This window comes from Crocodylus siamensis, chromosome 14 (assembly GCF_052110815.1).
Source record: "Crocodylus siamensis isolate JL-2025a chromosome 14, ASM5211081v1, whole genome shotgun sequence".
NCBI classification, from domain to species: Eukaryota; Metazoa; Chordata; order Crocodylia; family Crocodylidae; genus Crocodylus; species Crocodylus siamensis.
The window spans coordinates 7,132,454-7,155,879 of NC_143408.1; the positions used below are offsets into that span (position 1 = coordinate 7,132,454).

Sequence of the window (23,426 nt, forward strand, 5' to 3'; positions counted from 1 at the left end):
ACCTTTAGGTGAACTCCATGTCTGCCCTTAGTGCTCAGGAGGTGAATGTGGTGTCAGAACAGGAGGTAGCCGAGGGCAGCCAACGCTAGAGCCCTGTGCTGCTGCAATGAAGAAGAGCTGCTGCAAGCTGTTTGATCCTCCTACCGGCTTGGGCTGTCCCACAGATGGGGAGTTCCCTGGCGGGGCTGCTCAACTTGTGGTCAAAATTTGTTCCTGTTGTCGGATGGGCAGGATGTTCCTGTGTTCCCGGGACTAGTCTGTCATCTGCCTCTAGGCTCAGGCAGCAAGCTCTTCTCTGCCAGCCCCTGATGTGTGATTCTCTGGCTCAAGGGGTTGTGCAGGGAGAGTCTGGGGGTGCCTCCAGCTAGACAGTGAGCAGTGCAGGCAGGTAGACAGTGCTACTGAAGGGCTCTGCTATGGGCATCCTGTAGTGAAGGGGGATTTTGTTGTTGCCATCGCTGCAGCTGTACAACTCCCTTATCCATAGGGGTGGGGCCTGGGATAGGGCATGTGCTGAAAGCCATTGGAGATGCTAACTGAATCCCTGCTGAGCAATGATCTTGGCTGGAGCAGCTTGTCCCCATGCTTGACCTGCAGTGGGAGTGCTGTTCCCAGTGTGAGGTGTTGCTGTCCCTAAGCAGCAGAGCTCTTTGTAGCTTGCCCAGCCAAGCCAGGCCCTATTCCCTGTCCTGCTACCTTCTCGGGTATTATCCCATGAATCCACCTGCAAGGCAGAGGAGGTAAGCACCTCTATGGCAGGTGTGCAGCTCACTTGCCTTTGCTGTTCAGCTGGGACCACTGCACCTGCTTGCTGCCCCCGCTTTGAGGCGGTGGGGAAATGCAGGATGTGTGGCTACATTCAAGCACTGCTAAGTGCCAAAAGGAAGAGGTAGCGTGGTGTGCCGGTGGCAGGCTTGCTAAACTAGCCCTTGCCACGGCCACGGTGCACATTCCTCTAGGAACAATGTCCCACTGCTGAACCAGGCTGTCCTGAAACAGGCACTTGCTCTGCTGCCCCCTTAAGAGAGGAGAGACCCATGCCCATCCCACCCCCTCCCTGCTGCGCACAACCATGGGAGCCGGGTTTGGCATTTTTTAAAATTTTTTTTTTTTTTACTTTATTTTTTTTAAAAAAGCCCCTAATTTCTATGGCTTCAAGGAAGCATCAGAGAAATGTAAATGCCAGTCCTGTACACTGTTTTAAAGCAGTAACTAAACTCGCAACGGAACAAACGTCCTGCTTTGGAGCTACACAAGTACAATCTCTTTATATTTGGACTCATTTCCGTACAGATGTCTCCTGGTGTCGTGCTGCCCCCCCAGGGACCAACGTGACGTGTGACGGGGAGGGAGATTCAGAAGAGAAATGTGGGCAGACTCCCGTGGCTCCTTCCCTTTTGTTTCCTCCTGAGCCTCCGATCTCTGTGTCTGAAGATCCACGGGGAGGAGGGCAGGCCTATGTGCCACCTGTCCCCACTCGGCCTAGATGCCGGCAGGGCCTGGGAGTGCATTTCCAGAGAGGGTTTAAGGCAGTTTTGCTTGGGAAACGAGATCAGATATTGCGCATGGCTGAAGCCTGCTGGTGCGACCTAGCCTGTGATCTAGTTACTGCCGGCCAGGCCATCCTCAGCTATGGGGGCTAGCTCCTCTCTCGCGCGCTGCCCCCTCTAGCGCTGCTGTCCATGGGGCAGGCCTGCAGCCCAGAAGAATGAGGCAGCATCTGCTGAAGGCCCCGTCTGCGCCGCAGGGCCTGAAGTGGGCCTGGCCTCCAGTGCAGCCAGGAGGCACGGGCCTGTCAAGCAGCCGGCTGCTGCCTGGCCGTGGCGCCACCTCCCCCTGCCCTGCAATGCAGTGAATCTGCAGCTGGTGCAGGAGCAGATGGGGATGGTAAGGGGGGATGGGGGACACTGGTGTGGTGTTGGCAGGAGGCTGCAGTGTGGACTAGGCCTGAGCCTTGCCGGGGGATCTAAACCAGCACAAACCCTGGCAGTGTGGCCGGGTGGCTGCTTACACCTGTTTTAACCTCTAAATTGTGACTTCAAGGAATGGATGTGGGCTTGGGCAGCAACACAGCTGCAGTGTCCACCAGCCGGGGAAGGGCAGTGCTGCCAGCAGCACTCCCACCTGCTGATTAGTAAATGAGGGTCCCCTGTGCTCAGGCCCTGCCTGGCGGTGTGTTTGGGCTGGGTTACATCCCCCGGGGTGGCAGGGCAGGAGCTGCAGGACTAGAACGCAGGGAGGGTCGGGGTAGAGGCTGCTCAGGCCCAGGCTGCCTTGGGATGGTGGGAGCAGGCTGCAGCCCGTGGGGTCTGGAGTGACTGCCCCCCTCCCTGTATGCTCTGCAGCATGAGGGTGAGGGCAGGAGCTGCTCACTGCAGCTAAAGTCTTGGATGTGGGCACCGCAGCTTCCCTCCCCTCAGCAGCTCAGCCCCAAGCCCACTGCAGCTCTGGCTTCCAGCCCCAGCTGTGATATGCTCGGTTGCTGCCCTGCTAACTGCACCCCCAGCAAGAGCAAAGTCCACAGCAAATGCACGCAACAGGAGGCGGGTGCCCTGGCCTGCCACATGGCTTCAGCTCAGCTATGGGGGCAGTTTCCAAGTGGGGCTGGGGTGGGGGGTGCAGGGGCTATTCAGAAATGGTGCGCGCGCGCGCGTGTATGTGTGTGTGTAGGGGGTATTTAGAAAAAATCTGCAGTTGACCTCTCCCTGTGACCAGCTACAGCTCAGGACTGGGCTCGACTAGAGGCTGAGGGGTGTGGGCAGGTGAGCAGGGTCCCAGCCTTCCCCAGGTTTCCTCTACCCAGCTCCCCCTCCCCTCCTCCTCCCCCCTGGCAGCACCACTCTGGGGGAGAACTGACCCCAGGCGGGGTGGGGGTCTGTCCTGGCCGTGCCCTGCCCGGAGGGCTTTGTTATGAGCTAGTGCTGAGCACTCCCTGCTCCGAGCACCAGTGCCATATACCCTACGTGGAATAACCATGTCCACTGCTCAAATGTGCTAGCGCCCTTTGGCCTCTCTCCTCTTGCCCTTCGAGCCCCACTGGAGACCTGCCCAGTGCTTCCTTCCAGCATCATGCCTGGCTCACACAGCAGCTCTGTGCCTTCAGGCCTGCAGAGGCCCTGTGCCTTAGCTGGGGACCCCTGCTTGTCACTGGGGTGGGCGCCTGGATGGTGGGAGTATTTGTAAGAGTCTGATCAAACATGCCACTTAAGCGTGGACACTAAAATCTGGTGAAATCAGGAGGTTGGCTTGGCGCTGTGCTTACACAGATATCCTAGCTTGGCTGTCCTGAGCTCTGGGCCACAACCCCACAGCAGGGCCCGTTCCTTATAAGACAGCTTTCTTCCTCCCTCCCCTACCACCTTCCTTTTCAATGTCCCTTCAACTTTCCCTTTGGTCTTGGCCAAGTGCCTGCCAGGCAGCTTGCTGAGGTTGCATGGCAGGGCCAGGGCTTTTGAGGGCCAGAGGAGCCCCCAGCCATTCCTGAGACCGTGATCCCCTTCCCCCCCCCACCGCCCCCCTCTTCGTCACTGACCTGTTAACATCAAGCCTGAACATTGCCTGTATTGCTCGCAAAGTGCATCATAAAACGGACGTGTAAACAAGTCTCCCCTCTGCCTCCCTGTACCAGACCTGGCTCCCGCGTGCTTGCCACCAGCAGGAGGAGGGCTTGGGGGGAGGGGAGGGTTTAGGGAGGAAGGAGACGCTGGGAGACTGCAAAAAAAAAAGAGCAGGATCTCGTCACGCTAAAAGGTCAGACGGACTCAGCACTCCGCACCGAGACTCACTTTAAATTAACTTAAGAGACAAAGAAGCAACAGAAAGGATTTCTCTGTGACCCACCGCTCCGGCAATTGTCTTCAGCTTCTTCTAAGACGGCACCACTGCAGAGTCTGTGAAGTTGATCCCCGTTTTCCAACTAGTTCATTGAATCCAAAGACGGTGGCGGCACAGGCATGTGCCGGGCTTGGGCGTCCTATTCTGATTGTTTCATGCTCTCCATGGGCTGTGCGCCTGACGGACGCGGGGGCTTCAGCAACGTCCGACTGGGCTCCAGCCGCTGGCCCCGTGCTGAGACGGCGGCCAAGGAGGAAAAGAAAAGCAGTTTGGGAACAGCCCCCTCCCCGTTCCCGTGCGTGGCGCCGGGTGGTGAAGTCACGACGGCCCTTCCCCCTCTCCCGTCGGCATCGAGGTGGGAAAAGGCTGTTTGCAGAGCGGATCAGAACCCAGATCCATCCATGGCCAGAGCTGGAGGAGACGCCGCACGCACTGATCTGTGCTGGCCCGGGCAGGTCACTTGTGGCGCTGGATGGTTTTCCTCTTCCTTCTCTTGAAGAAACAGCAGCATCTGCAAAAGGCAGGTGCAAACCTGTAACACCCCAGCCTTGCTGCCCGGATGGCCCACTGCAGCTTCCTTCTCCCGGACCACCTTTCCCAGTGGAGCTGGACGATCCTACGTCTGCCGGGAATCCCTGAGCAAGCATGGCGTCAGGGGGGGCTGCTGAAGCTCACAGTTCAGGGCACTTGCTGGGCTCTACTGAGCGGAGCTCAGGGCAAGGCCCTCACAGGCGGCAGACTGCCCCCCAGCCACTGCGGCCCTGGGTGGGGGGGTCCTCAAACCTGCCTGCGAGGCAGCTGGAGCTGGCACTGCCAGAGCACTCATGAGCCCAAAGTTTCCTGCCAGCAGTGAGCCTTGCTCTCAGCCCACGCTCTGGTTCCCTAGTCTCTGCTTCTTGCCCTGAGAGGATCAGCCCTGGGAGAGGTCCGGGGAGGCACTAACAAGGTCAAGACCTCTGGGAACCTGACTTTCCTCAGCCTGAGCCCTGCTGTCACAAGGCAACGATCCCTTTGGTGACTGAATGGTCCAGGCCACTGCACAGAGGAGATCCTTGGACCGTGCCTAGCAGGGTGGAGTGGGCCACGATGAGGCCTTGGTAATGCAGACAGCACAGTCATTTGTGGGTGAACTAGAACGGAGCAGAGGATCTGTCTGTGCCCAGTCCCCTGTAAGCTCCTTACAGCCCAACTCTGGTTCTTGGGATCCCCTGTGTGGTGATCTCAGGCAGCACAGCCAGGGAGCTAGATGGATCTACAGGCCATTATAACCCAGCCCAGGCCCTTTTCTGCCTTGGAGGGAGGATGTGAGCACCGGATGTGAGCACCAGCTGCAGGGGAAGAAGCAAACCACCCTGAGGAACAGCCCGCACACCAGGGGAGACAGGGAAGAAAGACTCACTTTGTGTCGTCCGCTACCTCCACCTCGGCAGGCGCTGTGATGGGGGCGTTTGAATGTCCTGCGGTTGGGTCATCTGTGTTCAGCTCCCCGTTAGTGGAGCTCATCACCTGGGGAGGAGTGGGGAGAGTCAGTGCCTGCACGCAGCTGAGAGCAACAGGAGAGCAAAGCTGGGGACAAAAAGGCAGCTGAAGAACTGCTGTGCCTACCACAAGCGAGCCAAGCGTCCCCACATGGGCAGGTGCCCCGGAGCTGCAGCCCTGCCGCATCATGCCCTGGCACCCTGCAAACTGGCCAGCGAGGGCCGCATGGGGAGATGCTGCCTCCCAACCTCAGACCCCAAAGCCAGCATCTGGTGCCGACGCTGAGCAAGCTGGACTCAGGCACTATTTGCACAGCATAACTTGCACTGGGCTCAAGGGTTTTGAAGCCCAGAGCCACTAACGCTTCAGAAGGGCTCCCTCTGCACAGCTCTGGCACATTTTAACGCTAGCTCCATCAAGCGCTTCTAAGGACACCAAGCAACAGCAAGCGTTGCAGGGCTGAGACTACATCCTGGGAGAAGCAGACAGAGCTTCAGGCACTGGCCTGGGCCTAGGAGCCCCGGCAGGCCTGCAGAAGGCAAAGCGGGAATGCCTGGAGCCAAAGTGCATTGCCTCCTGGGGAGCGGCAGTGCCCAGAGCGCAAGGCCCAGGCTGCCATGCAGTGCAGTCAGAGCCCGTTTCTGGTACCAAGTAGGATGTCAGCAGGGGAGGGGCAGGACCATCCCCATCCCTTGGCTGCCAGAAGGTGCTGTGCTCCCCTCACATTCCCAGCCTTGCAAGAAAGCAAGTGCCTTTGCTTAGATGTTGCCTTTTGAGAGGACCAGCCACAGTTACCAGGGCTGCAGGATGCCAGGACAAGAGCCCCTTCACGCAGCCTGGGAATAAGGCTACAGAAATGGAGCTTGCAGCTGCTGCCCTGCCCCGGGCTGTTTGGGGGTGCTTCCACCAGAGCTAAGTCACTCCAGCTCCTGCAGTTTCTGGGTGGGCCAGAAGTGATGACGGGACAAGGCCAGTTCAGCTGCTGCAGTGCCACTAGGCTGGACTCTCTCCACCCCATTCCCCAGGACAATGCTGGCTGCGCCCTGGTTAAAGCCCAGACCAAACATAGCCAAGTTAGTATTCAAAGTCCCAGGGTGCTGTTCCTTCCCCAGGATCAGCCTGTCAGCAAGGCAGGGGAAATTGTTCCGGGTGGGCTCACACACACACAAACGCACACGCAGCAGCGATGGAGGCTGTCTTTCCTGCAGAGTCATCTACCATCCTCTAGCCCTGCCGGCTCAGACTGCCACGTGCCATGTGAGCTGCCCAGCAGTGCCTGATGAGTTGGGCTGTGCGACCGGTGGCTCCTGGCCCCGCAGATGCAAGGTGAGAGCCCCAATCCCTGCAAACTGGGACTCTGCAGCGAAAACAAGCCTGGAAACTAGCTAGAGCACTTGCACCTCCATCCCACCTCAGTGCATCCTGGGAAAATGGAGGGATTGGGGGGCACTTTCTACAACACAGAGCAGGGACCATCCACTGTTACAGGAAGGGGAGCCACATGGCCAGAGTAAGCGGGGACAGCCCACGACCTCTCATCTCCCTGATGGAGGGCGCCAGACAGAATCCCCCTGACTCCAAGCTCTGCCCATGGGACCAGAGGGGGGAAATTTAGCCTTTCAGAGCTGAGGCAGAACGGCCCAGTGATGAGACACTAGGAAGGGAATGATGGACAGCGAGAACAGAATTCACCGAGGCCTAGTGTGAAGCCTGGAGGCCATTCAGACCCGTGATTTCTGCCCTTGCTGGGGGGGTGAGCATTGCTGGCTAGGAGCACTGTGAAGATGAGTCACCCTCCAAAGGCGCAAGAGACCCAGCGAGGGCAGTTTCTGGGGGCAGGGAGTGGTCTAATCAATAGCAGGAAGGGAAATGAAGTCAGAGGCAAAGCCCTGATCCTGGGGAGGAGGATGCAGCTCTCAAGGGCCTCGCACCAAGCCCTGGCCTGAACGGCACAGCCAGTCAAAGGCACGCATGTGTTTGCACTGCCAGCACAAGCAGGTCTAGGCACCAGGTTTAATCAGATGCAGGGTGGACACGGCCAACACCCTGCCCGATCCTGGGCCAAGCCCTGTGCTCCCCATCCAAATGGGGACACCACCAGCCAGGCTGGCTCCCCTTTCCCACCACGAAGCCGGACGGGCAACCCTGTCTCTTGGGAGAACTTCGTGATCCAGGTGAGAGCTGATCCCCCCGCCCTGCCTCAGCTCAAGAATGGCAGATGGTTTGAGGCTGATCAAACGAGCAGTGCTGATTAAAACAAGGGTAAGAGAGCTGACACCGAGCTCTGCTCGCCACCGCCATGTGAGTCTGCCCACGAGCCTGACCCTGCACAGAGGCCTCTCACGCTAGGTCTGGAGTTCAGCATTGAGCACTGGCCCAAGCCTTGCCGCTGACTAGGGACGTGGGTCAGGGTGCACGGCTGGTGGGCCAGGGGGATGCTTGCTGATGGGCCGTTATGCCACTGGAGGTCCCCCATTCCGAAGTGGGACCACTGAAGTCCTTTGGGAGCCGGGGCAGGACTGAGCCCAGAGGAGCATCACGGCTCAGGTGGGTGCTTCTGCCCCCCGGCGCCCCCCCAGCCCCACTCGGCCCATGGTCATGTACCTGCACAGAACCCCCAAGCCTGCTGGTTGCTAGGTGAGTTCCTAGAGGTTCCTCGGCAGGCTGCCGACCGACCTGAGGATCCCACACCTCGTCCCCCTCAGGCGACTGCTAGTGACAGGCAGGAGAAACAAAAGAAGAAGAAGAAGAAGAAGAAGGAGGAGAACGGAGCAGTGGTGGGAGGGACCAGGGAAAGAAGGCAAGGTCGGGGGAGAGATGGAGGAGGAATTCAAGAAAATAAAGACATGCAAAAGCAAAAATATAAACAGAGCAGCCCTAGCGTCATCTCCACAAGGCATGGGAGGCAGTGTGGGCCCTGCGGGCTTCCCAGCCAGACTGGGATGGGTTGGGGCTACATGCTGCTTGGCCAGTGGCTGTTGAACCGTGAACACCCTGGCTTTCCCTCTGCACATGCAGGCCCCATAACCCAGAGAGGCCCCTTGAGCGCTGTGGAAGAAGTCCAGATACAGCAGATACAGCTCCTGTGGGCAAACGGGCTGCATGCTGGCAGAGCCAGGGGGAGGATGCTGCCTGATACTTCACTTCGGAGGCAGTAAAGAGGGATTGAAGTGAGGCTGCTCCCCTGCCTCTGTGGGTCCTTTTCTCTTTCAGATGCACCTCATGAATCTAGACATGAGCAGACAACTGATGGCTCAGGACACAGCCCCTCCAGGGAAGGGCCTGGACCATGTGGAGGTATCAGTGGCCTGGGGTTCCCCAGGAGCCAGTTTGTCTTCCCAAGCAGCCTGCTTCCAGATGCTTTCTGGCTTGAAGTCATGACAGATACAATGTCCTGCCCAGCAGCTGCTCCATGGAAGGGGCGCCTTGCAACGAGCCTGCTAGTCCCCACAGGCTCTGGGGAGACCAGCTTTCAAAACCCAAAGTTGTCAGTGTGCAGCACCCCCACAAAGCAGCCCCTTCGGCAGGGTACAGACAGACAGTAAGGGACTGCCAGAGGTCTGCTTGCTGCCCTGCCTCTGGTGTCAGTGCACAGGGAAGCCAGGACCACATGACTCCACCCCTGCCTTGCTAGAAACTTCCCATCCTTCCTACCTGGGGCAGGTCCTCACTGCCTCCAAGAGCTGCACTCCTGCTCCTGGGTGAGGCAGCTGCACTGCCAAGCTCCACAGAGCCAGACATTGCCAAGCCTGGATTATGGCTCAGTCAGCACAACTGCGTAGGTCCGAGCCATCTTCACCCCCCTGGGTACAGCCCCTCTCCTCGCCATGCAGCTAAAGAAGTGGCTGCAATCCTGTTTGGCTGCCCATATCACAGTGTTGGTGCTTCCCCTAGGGAAATGATGGGACCCCCACCAGAGGCAAATGCATGTGACCCAACAGGACCGATCATCTCAACACAGTCACCTTGTTACACCCAACAGTCAGCCACGCGGACCAAAAAAACCGTGCTCAGCAGAGCAGCAAGCACGGCAAGGCACCCTGACAGTCCCAGCACACTGCAGCTTCCCTCATCCCCCACCAGGGGCAGGTCCCAAAAGTGAGTTGCAAGCATATATGAAAGGGTTGCAAACACGGATCAACAAACTTTAAAAAATGGATTCTCCTTTAAAGGAGAAAAATGTGGGAAACTGTGGCTTTTCCCTTGCAGGCTGGCAGAGATCCAGCCTGCCATGCCTCCACACACTCACCCCTGCCCCACACACCGGAGGGCTGAGGCCTGGGGGCAGCAGGTCAGGGGTGAGGGGCACTGGGTCGGGACTGGCCATCGATGTTTACAAATGAGTCCTGGTACAAAAAAGGTTGAGAACCACTGGTCTGGGACACAGTCCCAGTGCACCACTCAGCTCACTGCCCCCCACCCCAGACTTTGCCGCAGACCTAACCCTGACATGCCTGTAGGCCATGACAATTGGTTACAACCAACAGGGTCAATCCGTGCAAGCCTGTCTTTGCTCACCAGTACAGGCAGAACCTCCCAGCCTTTGCTGAAGAAGCTGGCAGGACCCCAGCGATACAGCCACTGGGATGGGTGCCCGCCACGTACCAGCAGCCGCTCTCTGAGAGTGGCCTGGAATCTGACCAGCAAACCAGGCACTGCAGCCTGTACTGAATCCAAGGGGCCAGGCTGCTGACTGGGCCTCTGCCCAGGGCTTGCCAAGGCACCGCCCAGGCCCCTCCGCCAGTCAGGAACGCGTGACGTGTTTAGACCCACTCACCCATGCCTCCACTGTGCCCCACTCCCAAAAGCATCTAATCCTGCCCACTGCTGAACAGAAGCAAGCACCAGTTTGGCCTTCCATGCCCATGGCACAAGCCTTAGAGAGCCTGGGCCCTCCCTGGGAAGGTGGGGAGGTACCAGAACGTCCTACGAGGAAAAGCAACTCCTCTCCCCATCTCTCACCAGACGCATGGCCTGCACCAGGCGCCTGCTGCCACCTCACATTGAGGAAAGCTGCCGTTTCTCTCCACCCTGTGCGGCAGCAGCCCTCCCTCAGGCTGATGTCTCTTCTGGACCAACCAAAGGAGAGGCCCTGCATTCCTCAGCCTCCCCTCCCATCCAGTCCCCACAGTGGAGGGCAATGATGTATGGACAGAACCCCTATGCCCCCAGTCTCCCAAATGGACAGACAGGCTTTGCCTTCCAGCCCAGTTCCCAGTGCCACTGATGGCTGCCGAGCCATTTGGGGAATGGGCCCCAGCATGGTCATGGTGGGGCTGCACCGAGCTCACCTGGTGCTTGGTGTGTGGCTGTGCTTTGTCTCTGTTTGGGGGCTGCACCTGGACGTCACTGTGGATTGTGCCAATGGGAGTTGGCTGCAGAGTAAGACATAAGGAGGGGAAAAAATAAGGAGTTGCCCCTAAGTCCCTGGGTGACCCAAGCTGTAGAAAGCCTCCCGCTGCCCGAGTCAGATGGGGAAGGGTGGGATGGGCAGGGTGGGCCCTGAAAACACACGGGCGTAGAATGGCTTCCCCTACTAGGCACAGGGACACAGGGTCCTGGCTACATTCTCACCTGTGCCAAGGCCTCTGGGGTGAGCTCTCCCTCCCATGGACATTGGGAAGACGCCTGCTTAGCACACAGCAGGGAATATCCAGAACCCGGGGCGGGGTGACAGAGAGACCTAAAAAGGACACAGACTCTGGGGCCCATATGACTAACTCAGGGGGGCTGAATAGTCAAGACAGAGGATGTTTAGCAGGCATGACTACTCCATGACTCAGGAAGCAGAGGGGAACTAAAAAGCTCAGAGCTCTACCACTGAGCTCTGAGCTTCTCAGCCACCAAAACCTTAGCATGCCCTGGCTTCCCAGATGCTCTATCCATTGCTCCACACCCTCGAGCCCTGGGCAGCCTCACAGCTCCTTCAGCCCTGGAGGGGCTCGAGCACAGGGCTGGGCAGGGTGAGGGTGAGTCCCTGCTAGCATCAGCCAGCTCAATGCTCCTTCCCCTCCAGTTGGATGCACTTACTAGTGGCTTCCCAGCCCAGTCGTATTCATAGTCGAAGACGTAGCCATTGCGGTCAAAGAGGTCCGTGAAGAGCTTCCGCAAGTAATCGTAGTCAGGCTTCTCAAAGAAATCCAGCCGCCGTACATAGCGCAAGTAGGTGGCCATCTCCTCTGCAGAGACAGGGCAGGCTCAGTGTTGGCAGTACCCAGATCCACACCAGGGTCAGGGGAGCAAACTGCCAGGCAAGGGCAGACACACCCTAGGCAGGGCTCACACCATGGCGGCCGGCTGGCCCTGTAGAATGATCCCCCTTCTGCCAACCCTGCTAGGACAGCAGAGACTCTCTGGGAGCCTGGAGGAGCAGTGGAAGCTGGAAGGGAGGCAGATGGTAGGGGGGGAGGAAAGCTATAATGCATGACACTGGAAGGCACTGGGCTATAGTGGAGCCCAGGCGTAAAATGAAAGCTGTCTCCAGGTTTACACCGTGGGCTGTCAGCTTCCCCAGGGCCCAGACCCTGGGGCGTGCATAGGTGGTTTCCCTCCAGGAAGGCTGTTTGGGCTGCTCCGGCTGGGGCAGCTCAGGGCAGAGCCTCAGGGGCTGGAGGACAGTACCAATGCCCTGCAGCGAGGTGATGAGCCTGATCCCTCGTTGCCTTTATCCTCAGCTCTGCACCTGCCTTGCTGCATGGCCTTGCCCAGCTCATCTACTCTAACCTCTTGGGGGGCTCCACTTGCTGCCTGTATCAGGTACAGCCAGGACACGCTCCTCCATAGCCTGAAGAGTCCTTCACTCCCACACACAGCACCCTTCCCACTGCAATGCCCATTTCCCAGCAGGTGGAAATTGTCACACACAGGGCAGGGCCACAGACAAAGCACAGAGATGGTGACCAGGCAGGAGCACTGGCTGCAGTGCCATTGTTCTTGCACTGGGCCAAATCCTGGTGAAAAATGCACAATGATCTGCAGGAGTTTGCTCCCTGAGTGGCTGCTCTCCCAGTAGGAGTGATGTGAGGGCCTGACAAAGCCCTCCTGAGACAATCAAGAAGCAGGGATTTCCCTAGCGATTTCCCTAGTGCTGCAGGCATCAGTAACTCTAGAGAGGTGTCTGCGAGCAGACGGGGCTGCATACAGCTGCTTCCTAAGCTGGACACAGAGTAGCCATGTATGAACCCACTCATTAGCACTGCTGAGGGAGGTGCCAGTTAGCCAGCTCCCATGCCAATTAGCTTGATTAAGGCACCAGCCAGACTACTTCTGGTTTAGAAGGCAGTCAGGCCAGGGCAGCACAGAGCATTTAAGGCCGCTGGAGTCCAGGGCACAGACTTGGCATAAGTGTAGCTTGTACCTCTGGAACAAATCCCCCTGTGTGTGAGCAGAACATGAAAGGGGCTGGAGGTGACAGGAGAAACCTGGACATGAGTGCTAGCCTGCTCTGGCAGTATCCTTACCTGGGAAGTTTTCACACAGGACTTCGACAGGTGTGGCTCTTTTGGTATCTCCGATTTTCTGATACCGTTCCTTTAACGTGTCAGCCTGGATGGGCAGAGAGTGGTTCAGCCCTGGGCAACATGACAGACAAGTGCCAACCACGGTCTGGCTTGGGGGATGCACTCAGGAACGCGGGCCTGGGTTCTCAAACCCCACCCCAAGCTCAACAGGCCCCTTGCTAATGCCTTGAATCACCTAGCATGCAGTGGGCATCTGGGCTAGGTTTCAGCAGTCATTCATAGGGACTTCACCCCCCAGAGCCTGCATGAAGAGGGCAGGAGCCCTTGGTGCACAGCAGCAGAAACCCTCTGACCAGTGAAGGCCTGGAAGAGACCAGCACAGGGACACCCACCCATCCTGAGTTCATCAGCAGTGCCAGCTTCCCAGCCCAGGGCTGACAGCAAGAAGGGGAATGGCTGCGGCTGGTTATTCCCGGAGACTTGTCAGAAACCTGACAGAACCGCAGTCCCACACCCGGCCACCAGGTGCCAGGAAGGGACACATCAGTGGGCCACAACTGTGGCATCCTGTAGTAGACGGTGGCCAAAGCAAGAACCTTTAGAGAAACACTTGGTAAAAGGACAGAACGACTCCTCCTTTCCCCAAACCCCTCAACACTGCTCAGGCCCAAGGCACCGCTTTCAGCCGGTCCCTTTCCCTGCAGCTATTTCATGGAGAAGGAAATCAAGGTCATGCTGAGGGGAAGTGACCAGGCTGGGGTGGGAGCGAGGGACACAGAGCTCCCAGACCCCCAAGCTGCCCTTCAAGCTCTGCTGTTTCCATGGATGGAGGACATAAGCTACAACCCACGAGCCAGAGTTGGGGGTTGGGCTCCCGGCATTTCATGCTCCAACAGGCATCTGCCCCAATGGGAAGTTAAACAGCCCTCAAAGGTGCTAATGGTGACACACCCCTGGCTGAAGGACTCCAGCCCCCTGCCTAAGAGTCTGCCTGTCTCAGCTCCGTTTTATGTGCAGGCTAGATCCTGCTGAGCCTGGTTTCTATAGATGTTCCCCACCCTGGTCCATTGGCTCCAGCCCAGAGAGAGAGTGGCTTTGGTGCTGCAGCCCTCTGAGGTTGCCTACACCCTGCTGGGCAAGTGGCAGATTCCCGGCCGCGAGGTGGCAGTTACCTTGAGCCCTTGCCAAGGGAGGCTCCCTCGGAGGAAGTACATAAACATGTGCCCTAGTGCTTCCAGATCATCCCTGCGGCTTTGTTCTGCACAGGGAAGAAAGCGTCAGTACAGCCACCCACAGAGCGGCATCCCCTCATCTTGCCTCACTGGGCCCAGTTTCCCCCTCCCAGCAGCTGGGGAAGTTGGCAAAAAGCCCCACGTGAAGATAAAGCTGGGGGGAAGCTCCAAGGATTACCAGCAAGGGGAGCCACACTGTGCACTATACCACCCTCCTCTCCCAGCAGTGTGGGGGCACGGGGACATGGCAGGAGATGGCAGTAGTGTTCCCAGGAGAAGCAAGGAGGAGGTTTCTTGCTCTGGAGTGATTTCTCTCAATCTGCAGGGCTTCCCCCTGGGAGCTTGCAGCACTGAGCAGCACCCTATCAGCCAGGGTCTGGCCTTTGACCCGGGGCACTGCTCACTCCCCGAGTGGCAGACAGAGCCTTGCTCTACAGTCTGACAGGCCTGACTCTCAGCAAGACTCTCACAGCCTGGGAAGCTGCACACATCAAGGAGGCTTGGAGCGTGGCCAGGGATGTGCAGTGTACACGGGTGGAGTCCCCTGCTCCTGCAACTGGCTGGTCATGCTGATAGTAGCTGGCATGTACAGTCTGAGACACCGTGTGGGGAGCCTGAGCATGAGATACACCAGCCAAGCATAGGATGACTCGATGCACCAGGCTTGGGCTCCTGCAGAATCAGCATCATATCCACCCCACGTGGCTGCAAACCGCCCATGATTACAGGGCAAACTGGAAAGAGAACCCAGGAGTCCCATGCCCTGTGCCAGCAGGCACTCCACCAAGCTAGGAACACCTGGACTCACAGAGCCGCTCTTCCCTGGAGTCTCAGCCCTTCTCCTCCCCATCCCTCAGCACCGCAGATGGTGTGCCATGACCCAGTGAGGCTGGCTCAGCTGGTTTTCTGTGGAAGTGGTGCCCCGTACCTTTCCCGAGGTGTGTGTTGATGCTCATGTATCGTGCGGTCCCTGTCAGGCTCTTGTGCTCGCGGTAAGGGATGTGTTTTTTGGTCTCAGGGTCAATGTACTCTTTGGCCAGGCCAAAATCGATGATGTGGATGGTGTGCTGCCGCTTGCTCCCTGGCCGCCCCACCAGGAAGTTCTCTGGTTTGACGTCTCTGTAGATGAGGCTTTTGGTGTGAACGTACTCCATCCGTGTGATCTGGGTGGCAGGGGAGAGCTGGTGTCAGCACCAGACAAGCCCACGCTGCAGCTGTCTGCCCAGCACCTGCCAGGCCCAATTCTGCTCACATGCCACTATTACCCCAGGGTGAGCTCCCCTGAAGCCTGCCCTGCCTATCCCCCTCTCCTTCCACAGAACCTGCGTTGGGCATATTTTAAAACTGAAATGGATCATTTTATATGTAATCTTCTTGATCACAGGATTGAGCCCAATTCCCCCAGGGTCATGGCTAGGAAGCCAGCCCTGCACCCAGAATAATGCTGAATGCAACCCAAGACTGCAGCTCCCAATTTGACAGCACCCCCTTTCCATGTGATGGTGCAAGCTGGGAGCTCCAGTTCTGATGGGCTTTAGCTCCATGGGAGAGGCCAGGTATCTCAGGGGAGTCCCATCTGCCATTAGCTTCTCTGCCCTTCCACAGGGCATGTGGCCGGGAGAGGAGCCTGGCCCTGGCTGAGTGAGAGGCAGTAGGGAAAGTGGATGAGCACAGGCACGCTACAGGCTCTGACAGGCAGGACGACACAGGCAGATTGTGGGGACCCTGTGCTGGGCACCCTGTTTGCTCCTGGGTCCAAATATTCACAGTTGCCCCGGCAGCACTATCCCCATTTCTGCAAGGAAAAAGCAGGGACTCGCTGCTCCTGCAGAGGCAGGGCAAGACTCCAGGGTCTCAGTCCAGGGCTCCATCCACTGCAGAGGAACAATACCACCTACCTCCCCCTGAGCACACCCAGAAGAGGGAGAAGAGTTCTTATGAGACAAGGCATCAGCCCAGGCTCCATATATGTTCTCACATCCCCTGATGTATCCTCTTATCCCAGGTGCCCATTCTGCAGTCCTGAGAGTGCAGACCGTGCCATCCCAGAGGCAAAGGGGAGGAAAGAGGCAGCTGACAGAGTCCTTCCTCCCTCAGGTTAGGGCCACTAGGACTCCAGGAGAGGGCATCAGCTGTAGCCCGCAGGAAGCCCAAGGCGCAGTGGGGCTTACCAGCTGGATTGCTATCATCAGGACGGTTTTGAGCGTGAAGGTCCGGTCGCACAGGTCAAATAGGTCTTCCAGGCTGGGGCCCAGGAGCTCAAGCACCATGGCATTGTACTTCCCGCAGGGGCCAAAGTAGTAAACCTGAGGAATTCCTTCTGCAACAGCCAAAGCATGAGTGTGTGGGGGGTGAGATTGGGAATGAGGCCCCTTCCCTCCCAGCTTTAGCAATGCCCCAAACACGGGGGATGTAGGAATCCAGAAGGAGGGCACTGATGGGCATGTGCTGCTAATGCATATCACAGTCAGTGCCGAGGGGTCAACAAAGCAACAGCAAAGACCCCACCTCCCTCCCAAGGCAGGGCTTTAATAGGGGAGTTCTCCTCTCCTTCCTCTCCCACACTAGCATTTTGGAGATGAGGGCCCAGTTGCTCCTAGGCATGCAGGAGGGGCAAAGGCAGCCTGGGAGCTCACTGGGGTCATCTGGGATCACCAGGTGGCCATGGCCTGGGCGGATGCATGGCACTGTGCCCCAGAGGCCCTGCAGCCATCACAGCATTACCAGGGCTTCCTCCCTGCCCACCAGATTCAAGGTGAAGCCATAATGAAAATAAGCCTGGCCCCATGGAATGAAACAGCCAGCAGTCAGATGCTAGGCTTGTGGGCATGCCGGGGCCCCTCAATCCCAACCCAAACCACCCTGGCCATCCAAGCCCTGAGCCCCTGCCAACACACTGCTCTGCAAAGCCCCCCAGCCCCGTTCCTTTGCTGGCCTGGGAGCTGGAGATGCGAGGAAGAGGCTCCCCTTCAGGTCCCTGATGCTGTCTGACCAGGAGGTGGCAGGTTTGGGTACAAGCCAGAGGTCTGACATTCAAACTCCACCCAAGAGCAGGGGAAGGAGGCAGGAAACAAGGCCTTGGCATGGGAGGAAACCAGAGAGAGCAAGGCCAAGGCCTACAGGTTCTCATTTGGCCCTAGAACGTGCACTGGTGCCACCAACTTCCCTCTGAGAGGAGGGGATAAGGACACCCCACCTTCTCCTGCATGGGGCTCTCAGGGTAGCCCCAGCTTAGCAACCCCTGAGGTGGGTAGGTGGAGGAACCAACTCACCCCCGTCACAAGGTGGGCTTGATATGCTGCCTCTTGGGGGAGAGATGTGGGGGAGAGGATGGCAGGTGACCTGCCAGAATCCCGGACACCAGCACGGGAGGTGGGGGGAGATCAGGGAGGGGTGGAGGAGGGGCTGGAAAATAAAGGCTCAAAGATTAGAAGTAGCTTTGTGGAAAATCTGCCTTCGTCAGCTGAGCAGATGGGCACCAGCAGCTTAGGCAGGCACGCGGAGCAGAGATGCAGGGATGGGCTGGCAACCAAGAGCTACCTGCACGCTCCTAGGCCCATGCTTCCAGGCCAAGCAGCCCCTGCCCCGGCACACGCCTGCCCTCCCTCACTGCCCGTGTCTTACCTGCATTTCCGAGCTGCTTGTAGAACCGGTACTCCAGATGCAGCTGCGGGGCCCGTGATTTTATGGGTTCCTTTGAGGGGAAATTGAACAAACAGAGAGTGAGGGGGCAAAAATCAAGAGGAGTCCAGCAAGTGGCAGAGGGCAAGGGAAGGCACCGGGGAGGCCCTGCTTTGGGCACATTCCTTGGGTAGGGAACGGTGGCAGGTGTTAGGGAGGGAGGGTACGTGGGGGTGCCTTAGTGGGGAGGCACAAAGGGCAAGGCCTGGGTCCTGAGTCCCACTGAGGCCCCCGTGCACTGCCTCAGGTTACTGCAGAGGGGGTCAGGCCCCAAGGGATGGGTTCCCTCCTCCAGTTTCATTCCCTGGGGGGAAGCAAAGCACAGGCAAGCAGAGGGAATCTGTGTCTGGACAGGTCTCTGCTTGGCCCATCACAGAGCTCTGTGCACCGCAGGAGCAGTGGGACAGCAAGGGAGGCCGCCCTTGGGATAGGCCCTTCCTTCCTCAGCACCAGGAGCTTTGCAGAATCTCATCCTGTCCTGCTTTGAGTAAATGCCAGGCTCCAAGGCACTGGCTACTGCACCCTCCCTCCTGCTTCCTGACATTGCCTGCTCTGAGCTTCAGGACTGTGGGCTTCTGGTGCCCACCTCGTCCCCCCTCGCAATCACCATCACTGCTGTCAGGGACGGACCCTAGATGCGCAACCCTCACTAGGGCATGTCTGCATAGTTACCATGTACAGCCTGGTTCTGCCCGACTCATTTTAAGAGGCTAGTCTAAGAGAGAAAATCCCCCCTCTCCCCTCCAATTTTGAAACATGAGCCAACCTGGGCAGCAAGGGGTGGGGGGAGAAGAGACTCACCAATTTTATAGCTACGTATTCATTTGTGTAGAGATTCTTTCCTGCAGAGAGAGACAAGAGAAGCAACGTCAGCCTATGCAGCTCACAAAGAGCCCACGTGTCAAGCTCAGCAGGTTAGGAACAAACCAGGGTCTCTGGGAATGAACAGAGAACTGTTGAGCGGACTGGGTCACCTCCAGACCAAAGAGAGGAAGAAGAGGAGGAGGATTTTGCTGCGTGGGTGCATCAAAGAGAACTGCGGCAAGAGAGTTCACAATGGTGCAACCTGCCCCTCGCCCCACGGCAGGACAGCCGGGGCTGAGCCTCTGCAGGGCTCGGCATGCAGCTTCCTGACACAACTGAGATGGGACCTGCAGTCTTTTCCTGGCCACGTCCTCGCATGAAGGTGAGGACATGGCAACATTTTGCATTTGATGGAAATCAGCTGCAGCCACCTTCCCCCTTGTGAGCTGCCTGCATGCCCCCTGCCCACTGCTGGCAACGTTTGGGCATGGAAGTTGGTTCATTGTGAACAAGTCAGGAGAGACTGCAAATATCTCTATAGCAACAGGGAAGGAGGCTGCCCCAGGTCCTGCAATGCTGGTGTGACAGCAGGTTGTGGGGTACCAGCTTCAGCCAGAGGCAGGATATAAGCCCATTCGGGGCATGATTCACAGCCCTTTTGGGTGACTTTGACAGCAGGAGCTGGAGCACGGGGTCCAGCTGGTTCTGTCCCCAGGGCGGTCTTTCTCCCGAGGGCAGAGACGCCGTGCTTGGCTCCTTGCTAGCAACCATCAAAGCCAAAGCAGAGGAGCTGCGAAACAATTCAGTTAGAAAGGAAAGGCAGAGATGGGAACAGACAGAGATATCTACTGTCACCAGCCCCTGAAACAGTGTTACCACAGCTCGGGAGAGAACATGGCAAGAGGGCCCCAGCAACAGTCACGTGTTGTTAGCAGTGGCCAGATTTTCATAAGTGACAAGCAATTTTGGGCATCCAGACAAACACGCTGCAACGGAGCTGGATTCCCAGGGGCTGGACATGCAGTGTTTCCTGGAAATCAGCCTCCTTTCAGGTGTCTCAGTTGGGCACTCAAAGTCTCATCGCCAGTCTTCCCAGTAAAGCCACATTTATCTTCTGTGCTGAGCAGGAAATGCTCATTATTAACAATGACTGTTAATTAACAATTAACAGCCACCAAAGTGTATGAGCAAGAAGCCTGAACTCCAGCGATCCGACAAAGCGGGGGATTAGGATTCTACCCTCGGGCCTCTGCAGCCTTACAAACCAAACTAGATTGTGAATGCAAACTTGCCCCCCACTTTTCCACGGCTGAAAACCTTTCTTCATGAGCACACCTAGAAACAGGCCTGTCCATCACCACATCTCACGCGCACAGAAGAGGAGGAATGAGAACAGAAGGGCTGTGGGGAAGGCAAAAGCAGCAAGCTGGGGCAGGCTAAGGCACTGCCCTCGGGACTGTTTAACCCTTCCCCAAGCTCTCCCTACTGGAAATATTAGCCAAGGCCACATGCTCAGGTATCATCCCCAGACAAGTGGCCTGGATGTCAGTGATGCAGCAGCCGCAGAACAACCTGCTAATAATGAACGAATCCAGCAAGTGGCAAGAGGCTGTATGATGGCAGCTGCTCATGAAGGCGGAAGAGCATTTTGAAACGCATGAAAGGATTCTTGTGAAGTGCTGGAAAGCATCAGTGAGACAACCCAAAGGAACAGACCCCATCTGCTTTCCAAGCCACCTGAGCACCCTTCACACCCAGAGTCTTCCAGGACAGCCAGCATCTGACAGCAGCAGCAGGAATCACTGCGGTTCCAGACTGTCTTGACAGCCAGGAGCCTCAACACAGGCCCAGCCAGGCAGCATGCATACATGGTATGCACTGGCATACGGCTCACTGCAGATTCGTGGCAGCAAACTGCTAGAAGAGGCTCCGTTGGATACAGGGTTTCATCTGCTTTTACGGCCTGCTGCCCCCCCCCGAAGCAACAATCATCCTCGCCTGGTGACAATCACCACCAGCTGCCGAGGAGCTGCAGTGACAAGGAAAGAAATGAACGGGAGCTACAAAGGTGTCTAACAGCCCGGTCCTGCTCTCCTGAATGTTACTGAGCTCCTGCTCCACCACAGGGCTATGCGCTGGGACAGACTCTTGGGCAAGTCATTCCATGTACTCCAGGCCTCGGTGCCCTGTCTGCCACGTGGGATATTCCCCGCACCCTCCCAGGGACAGAGGGGTCGAATCCCTTCCTGATTACAAGATACTTGTATTCTGGTGAGGAGGTCCACACAAGTACCACGGTAGCACAACAGGCTGGGGAAGGATTCCACCCTGACTTGCTGCTGACAGCCCATTTCACAGCTGGATGAGGGAGGTTGGGTGCCATTTGTCCAAGGTCAGCCGCTGGCAGTGCTGCAGACTTGCTGAGTATCTTCCGTCTCACACATGGGTGTAAGGAGGGACAGTTCTCCTAGGCCCAGTGAAGGGGTGTGGGCATTAACATGTGGGTCAGGTAGGCAATGGGCACCTTCCCCACGTTCGCAGGGGAAGCTCATTAGGGCAGTCGTGAGTTCCAGGGCTCAGCAAGTGTGGGGCTGAGCTAGGGAGGATCCTAGGGGCTTTGTGCAATCCCAGTGTGCCTTGTTTCAACCCCTGTCCCCCTCTCCCTTGCAGCAGTGAGCTCCTCTGTGGGAACATTTGTTGATGCTGAAATACTGTACGGGGAAACAGATTAGTAGACAGCAAAGCAGAGAGGGATTAGCACTTTCAGGGAGTTCATCTGCAACTAAACAGAGCCTCAGCACTTTGCAAATGGTATGGGGGAGAGGGGAGAAAGCAAAGAAGGGGACGGCTGATGTCTACTTCTCTGTCCTCCTGGGGGTTCCCCATCATTGGCTCCCAAGTATCCTCTGGAGCCAGGGGGACTGACTACATCAAGCCTCCTCCCAGCACTTCTCCGGCTGAGCCATGACTGAGGTCCATCTCTGGCTCCAGATCCCTGTAGATGACCAGCTTTGTATTAGCTTTGTGCTGATGGATGGTGCTTCCTGCACCCTAGCAATGGTCAGGGGTAGCTGGCTCAGCCCAGCCAGCACCACTGCCTGAGGCTCCACTGTCATGGCCTGGTTTGACCAGGAACTGTGCCCCCTCACTGCTACCCAGCCCTTGGTTAACTGAAGGGCAAGTCAGTGACACCAACTCTGCTGAACCATAAGCTTAGCATAAAGGTCACCTGGATTTTTCAGGCTCAAAGACTGTGAGAAGCCAGAGCCCAGCTCCTCTGAGATTCCTCTCGTACCCAGCTCCCAGCACGTTGGATGTCCCCATGCTACGGATGTCCCCGCCAAAGCCTGGAGACAATGGCTCGTGGGACAGGGCCCCTATCTTCAGCTTGACTGTACTTACAGAGGTTCAGATGGCATCTCATAGAAACAATGAGTGGAAAGGGACCTAGACAGATCATCGAGTCCGACCCCCTGCCATGGGCAGGAAGGAGCACTGGGGGTGGCAGGGGTCATAAGACCCCAGCCAGGTGCCTATCCAGTCTCCTCTTGAAGATCTCCAGGGAAGGTGAGAGCACCACCTCTCTGGGAAGCATATTCCAGGCTCTGGCCACCCTTACAGTGAAGTAGTTCTTCCTAATATCTAACCTAAACCTATCCTCCCTCAGCTTGTGGCCATTGTTCCTGGTGACTCCAAGGGGGGCCCTGGGGAACAGACTTTCCCTGAGTCCCTGCTGCTGGCCCCTGATAAGGTTGCAGGCAGCCACAAGATCCCCCCTCAGTCTCCTCTTGCGGAGACCGAAGAGATTCAGGTCCCTCAGCCTCTCCTCATAGGGCTGGCCACGGAGGCCCTCAACCATATGAGTGGCCTCCTCTGGACCCGCTCCAGGTTCTCCACGTCCCTCCTGAAGTGCAGCGCCCAGCACTGGACACAGGACTCCAGCTGCGGCATGACCAGCACCACATGGAGGGGGAGCAAGACCTCTTGGGACCTGTTAGTGATGCCCCGTTGATGCAGGACAGGGTGCGGTTGGCTCTGCCTATTGCTTCGTTGCATTGCCAACTCGTATTCATCCTGGAGTCAATCCTGACTCCAAGATCCCTCTCTGCCTCTGTGCTGCTGAGAAAGGCAGCCCCTAACCTATAACCATAATGCTGGTTCCCTCTCCCCAGGTGCAGCACCCTGCACTTGTCCTTGTTGAACCGCATCCTGTTCAGATCCGCCCACTTCTTGTCGTTCTCCTACCACTGACCCATTTTAAAAAAATCCCCAATTTTCAGTTTAAAAAAGTAACCCCAAATCCACATTTTTCCATAATTAAAACAAAACACCACTAATAAAGAGAGAGATCTATACAGTGGTGTTTCATTTTAATCATGGAAAAATGTGGATTTAGGGCTACTTTTTTAAAACCGAAAACTGGGGACATTTTTTAAATCAGAGGAAACCAGGATCCCTAATTATCAGCATCAGATCCAGATGGTAGAGTAGTATCATCTAGCCCATGAAGCTCCCATGAGCCCAGAAATGTGGCAGTGTGGGAGTGGTGGCAATTAACACTGCCACTGTCCATCACCCCTCTCTCTCCCTGGCCATCAAAATCCCAAGCTCTGTGTAGTGGGATCGAGTCCCAACCATGTTGGCACCAGAGTGCTGGACTGGGCCCATGGATCAGATCTGGCCCATAGATGGACCTGGCACTGTTCAGTCAGTCTACAGGGCCAAAAGGTGGGGCACTGCTGGGTAAGTAAGTCTTTCATATCTATATCTCTATATACATATACATGTAATGTAACTTGTTGGGTGTAAAAGTGAAGTATGCCGCCAATTTTAATCCATTAAAAAAAAAAAGTGTGGTCCAGGTATCAAAAATATGGGGAAAGCTACAGCAGATGCTTTAGGGGGGTCCTCGGTGCTCCCTGCTATAGCTGCTTCC

General features: G+C 57.0%; 1 protein-coding gene across 2 annotated transcripts in view; it reads right to left on the reverse strand.

Moving 5' to 3' along the window:
- Positions 1-653: 653 nt before the first annotated feature.
- The window catches only part of CSNK1G2 (casein kinase 1 gamma 2), a 70,452-nt gene continuing 47,679 nt past the window's right edge, over positions 654-23,426 (reverse strand). The window contains exons 3-13 of one of the 2 annotated variants that reach the window (XM_090027087.1): positions 18,488-18,528; positions 17,630-17,699; positions 16,177-16,325; positions 14,934-15,168; positions 13,946-14,031; positions 12,774-12,858; positions 11,344-11,492; positions 10,605-10,688; positions 7,918-8,022; positions 5,234-5,340; positions 654-4,345 (exon numbers count right to left, since the gene is read on the reverse strand). In XM_090027087.1, the coding sequence (XP_089883213.1) occupies positions 4,291-4,345; positions 5,234-5,340; positions 7,918-8,022; positions 10,605-10,688; positions 11,344-11,492; positions 12,774-12,858; positions 13,946-14,031; positions 14,934-15,168; positions 16,177-16,325; positions 17,630-17,699; positions 18,488-18,528 (1,166 nt within the window). In that variant the 3' untranslated portion in view covers positions 654-4,290. The remainder of the gene's footprint in view (positions 4,346-5,233; positions 5,341-7,917; positions 8,023-10,604; positions 10,689-11,343; positions 11,493-12,773; positions 12,859-13,945; positions 14,032-14,933; positions 15,169-16,176; positions 16,326-17,629; positions 17,700-18,487; positions 18,529-23,426) is intronic. The other variant, XM_090027086.1, reaches the window with a different exon arrangement.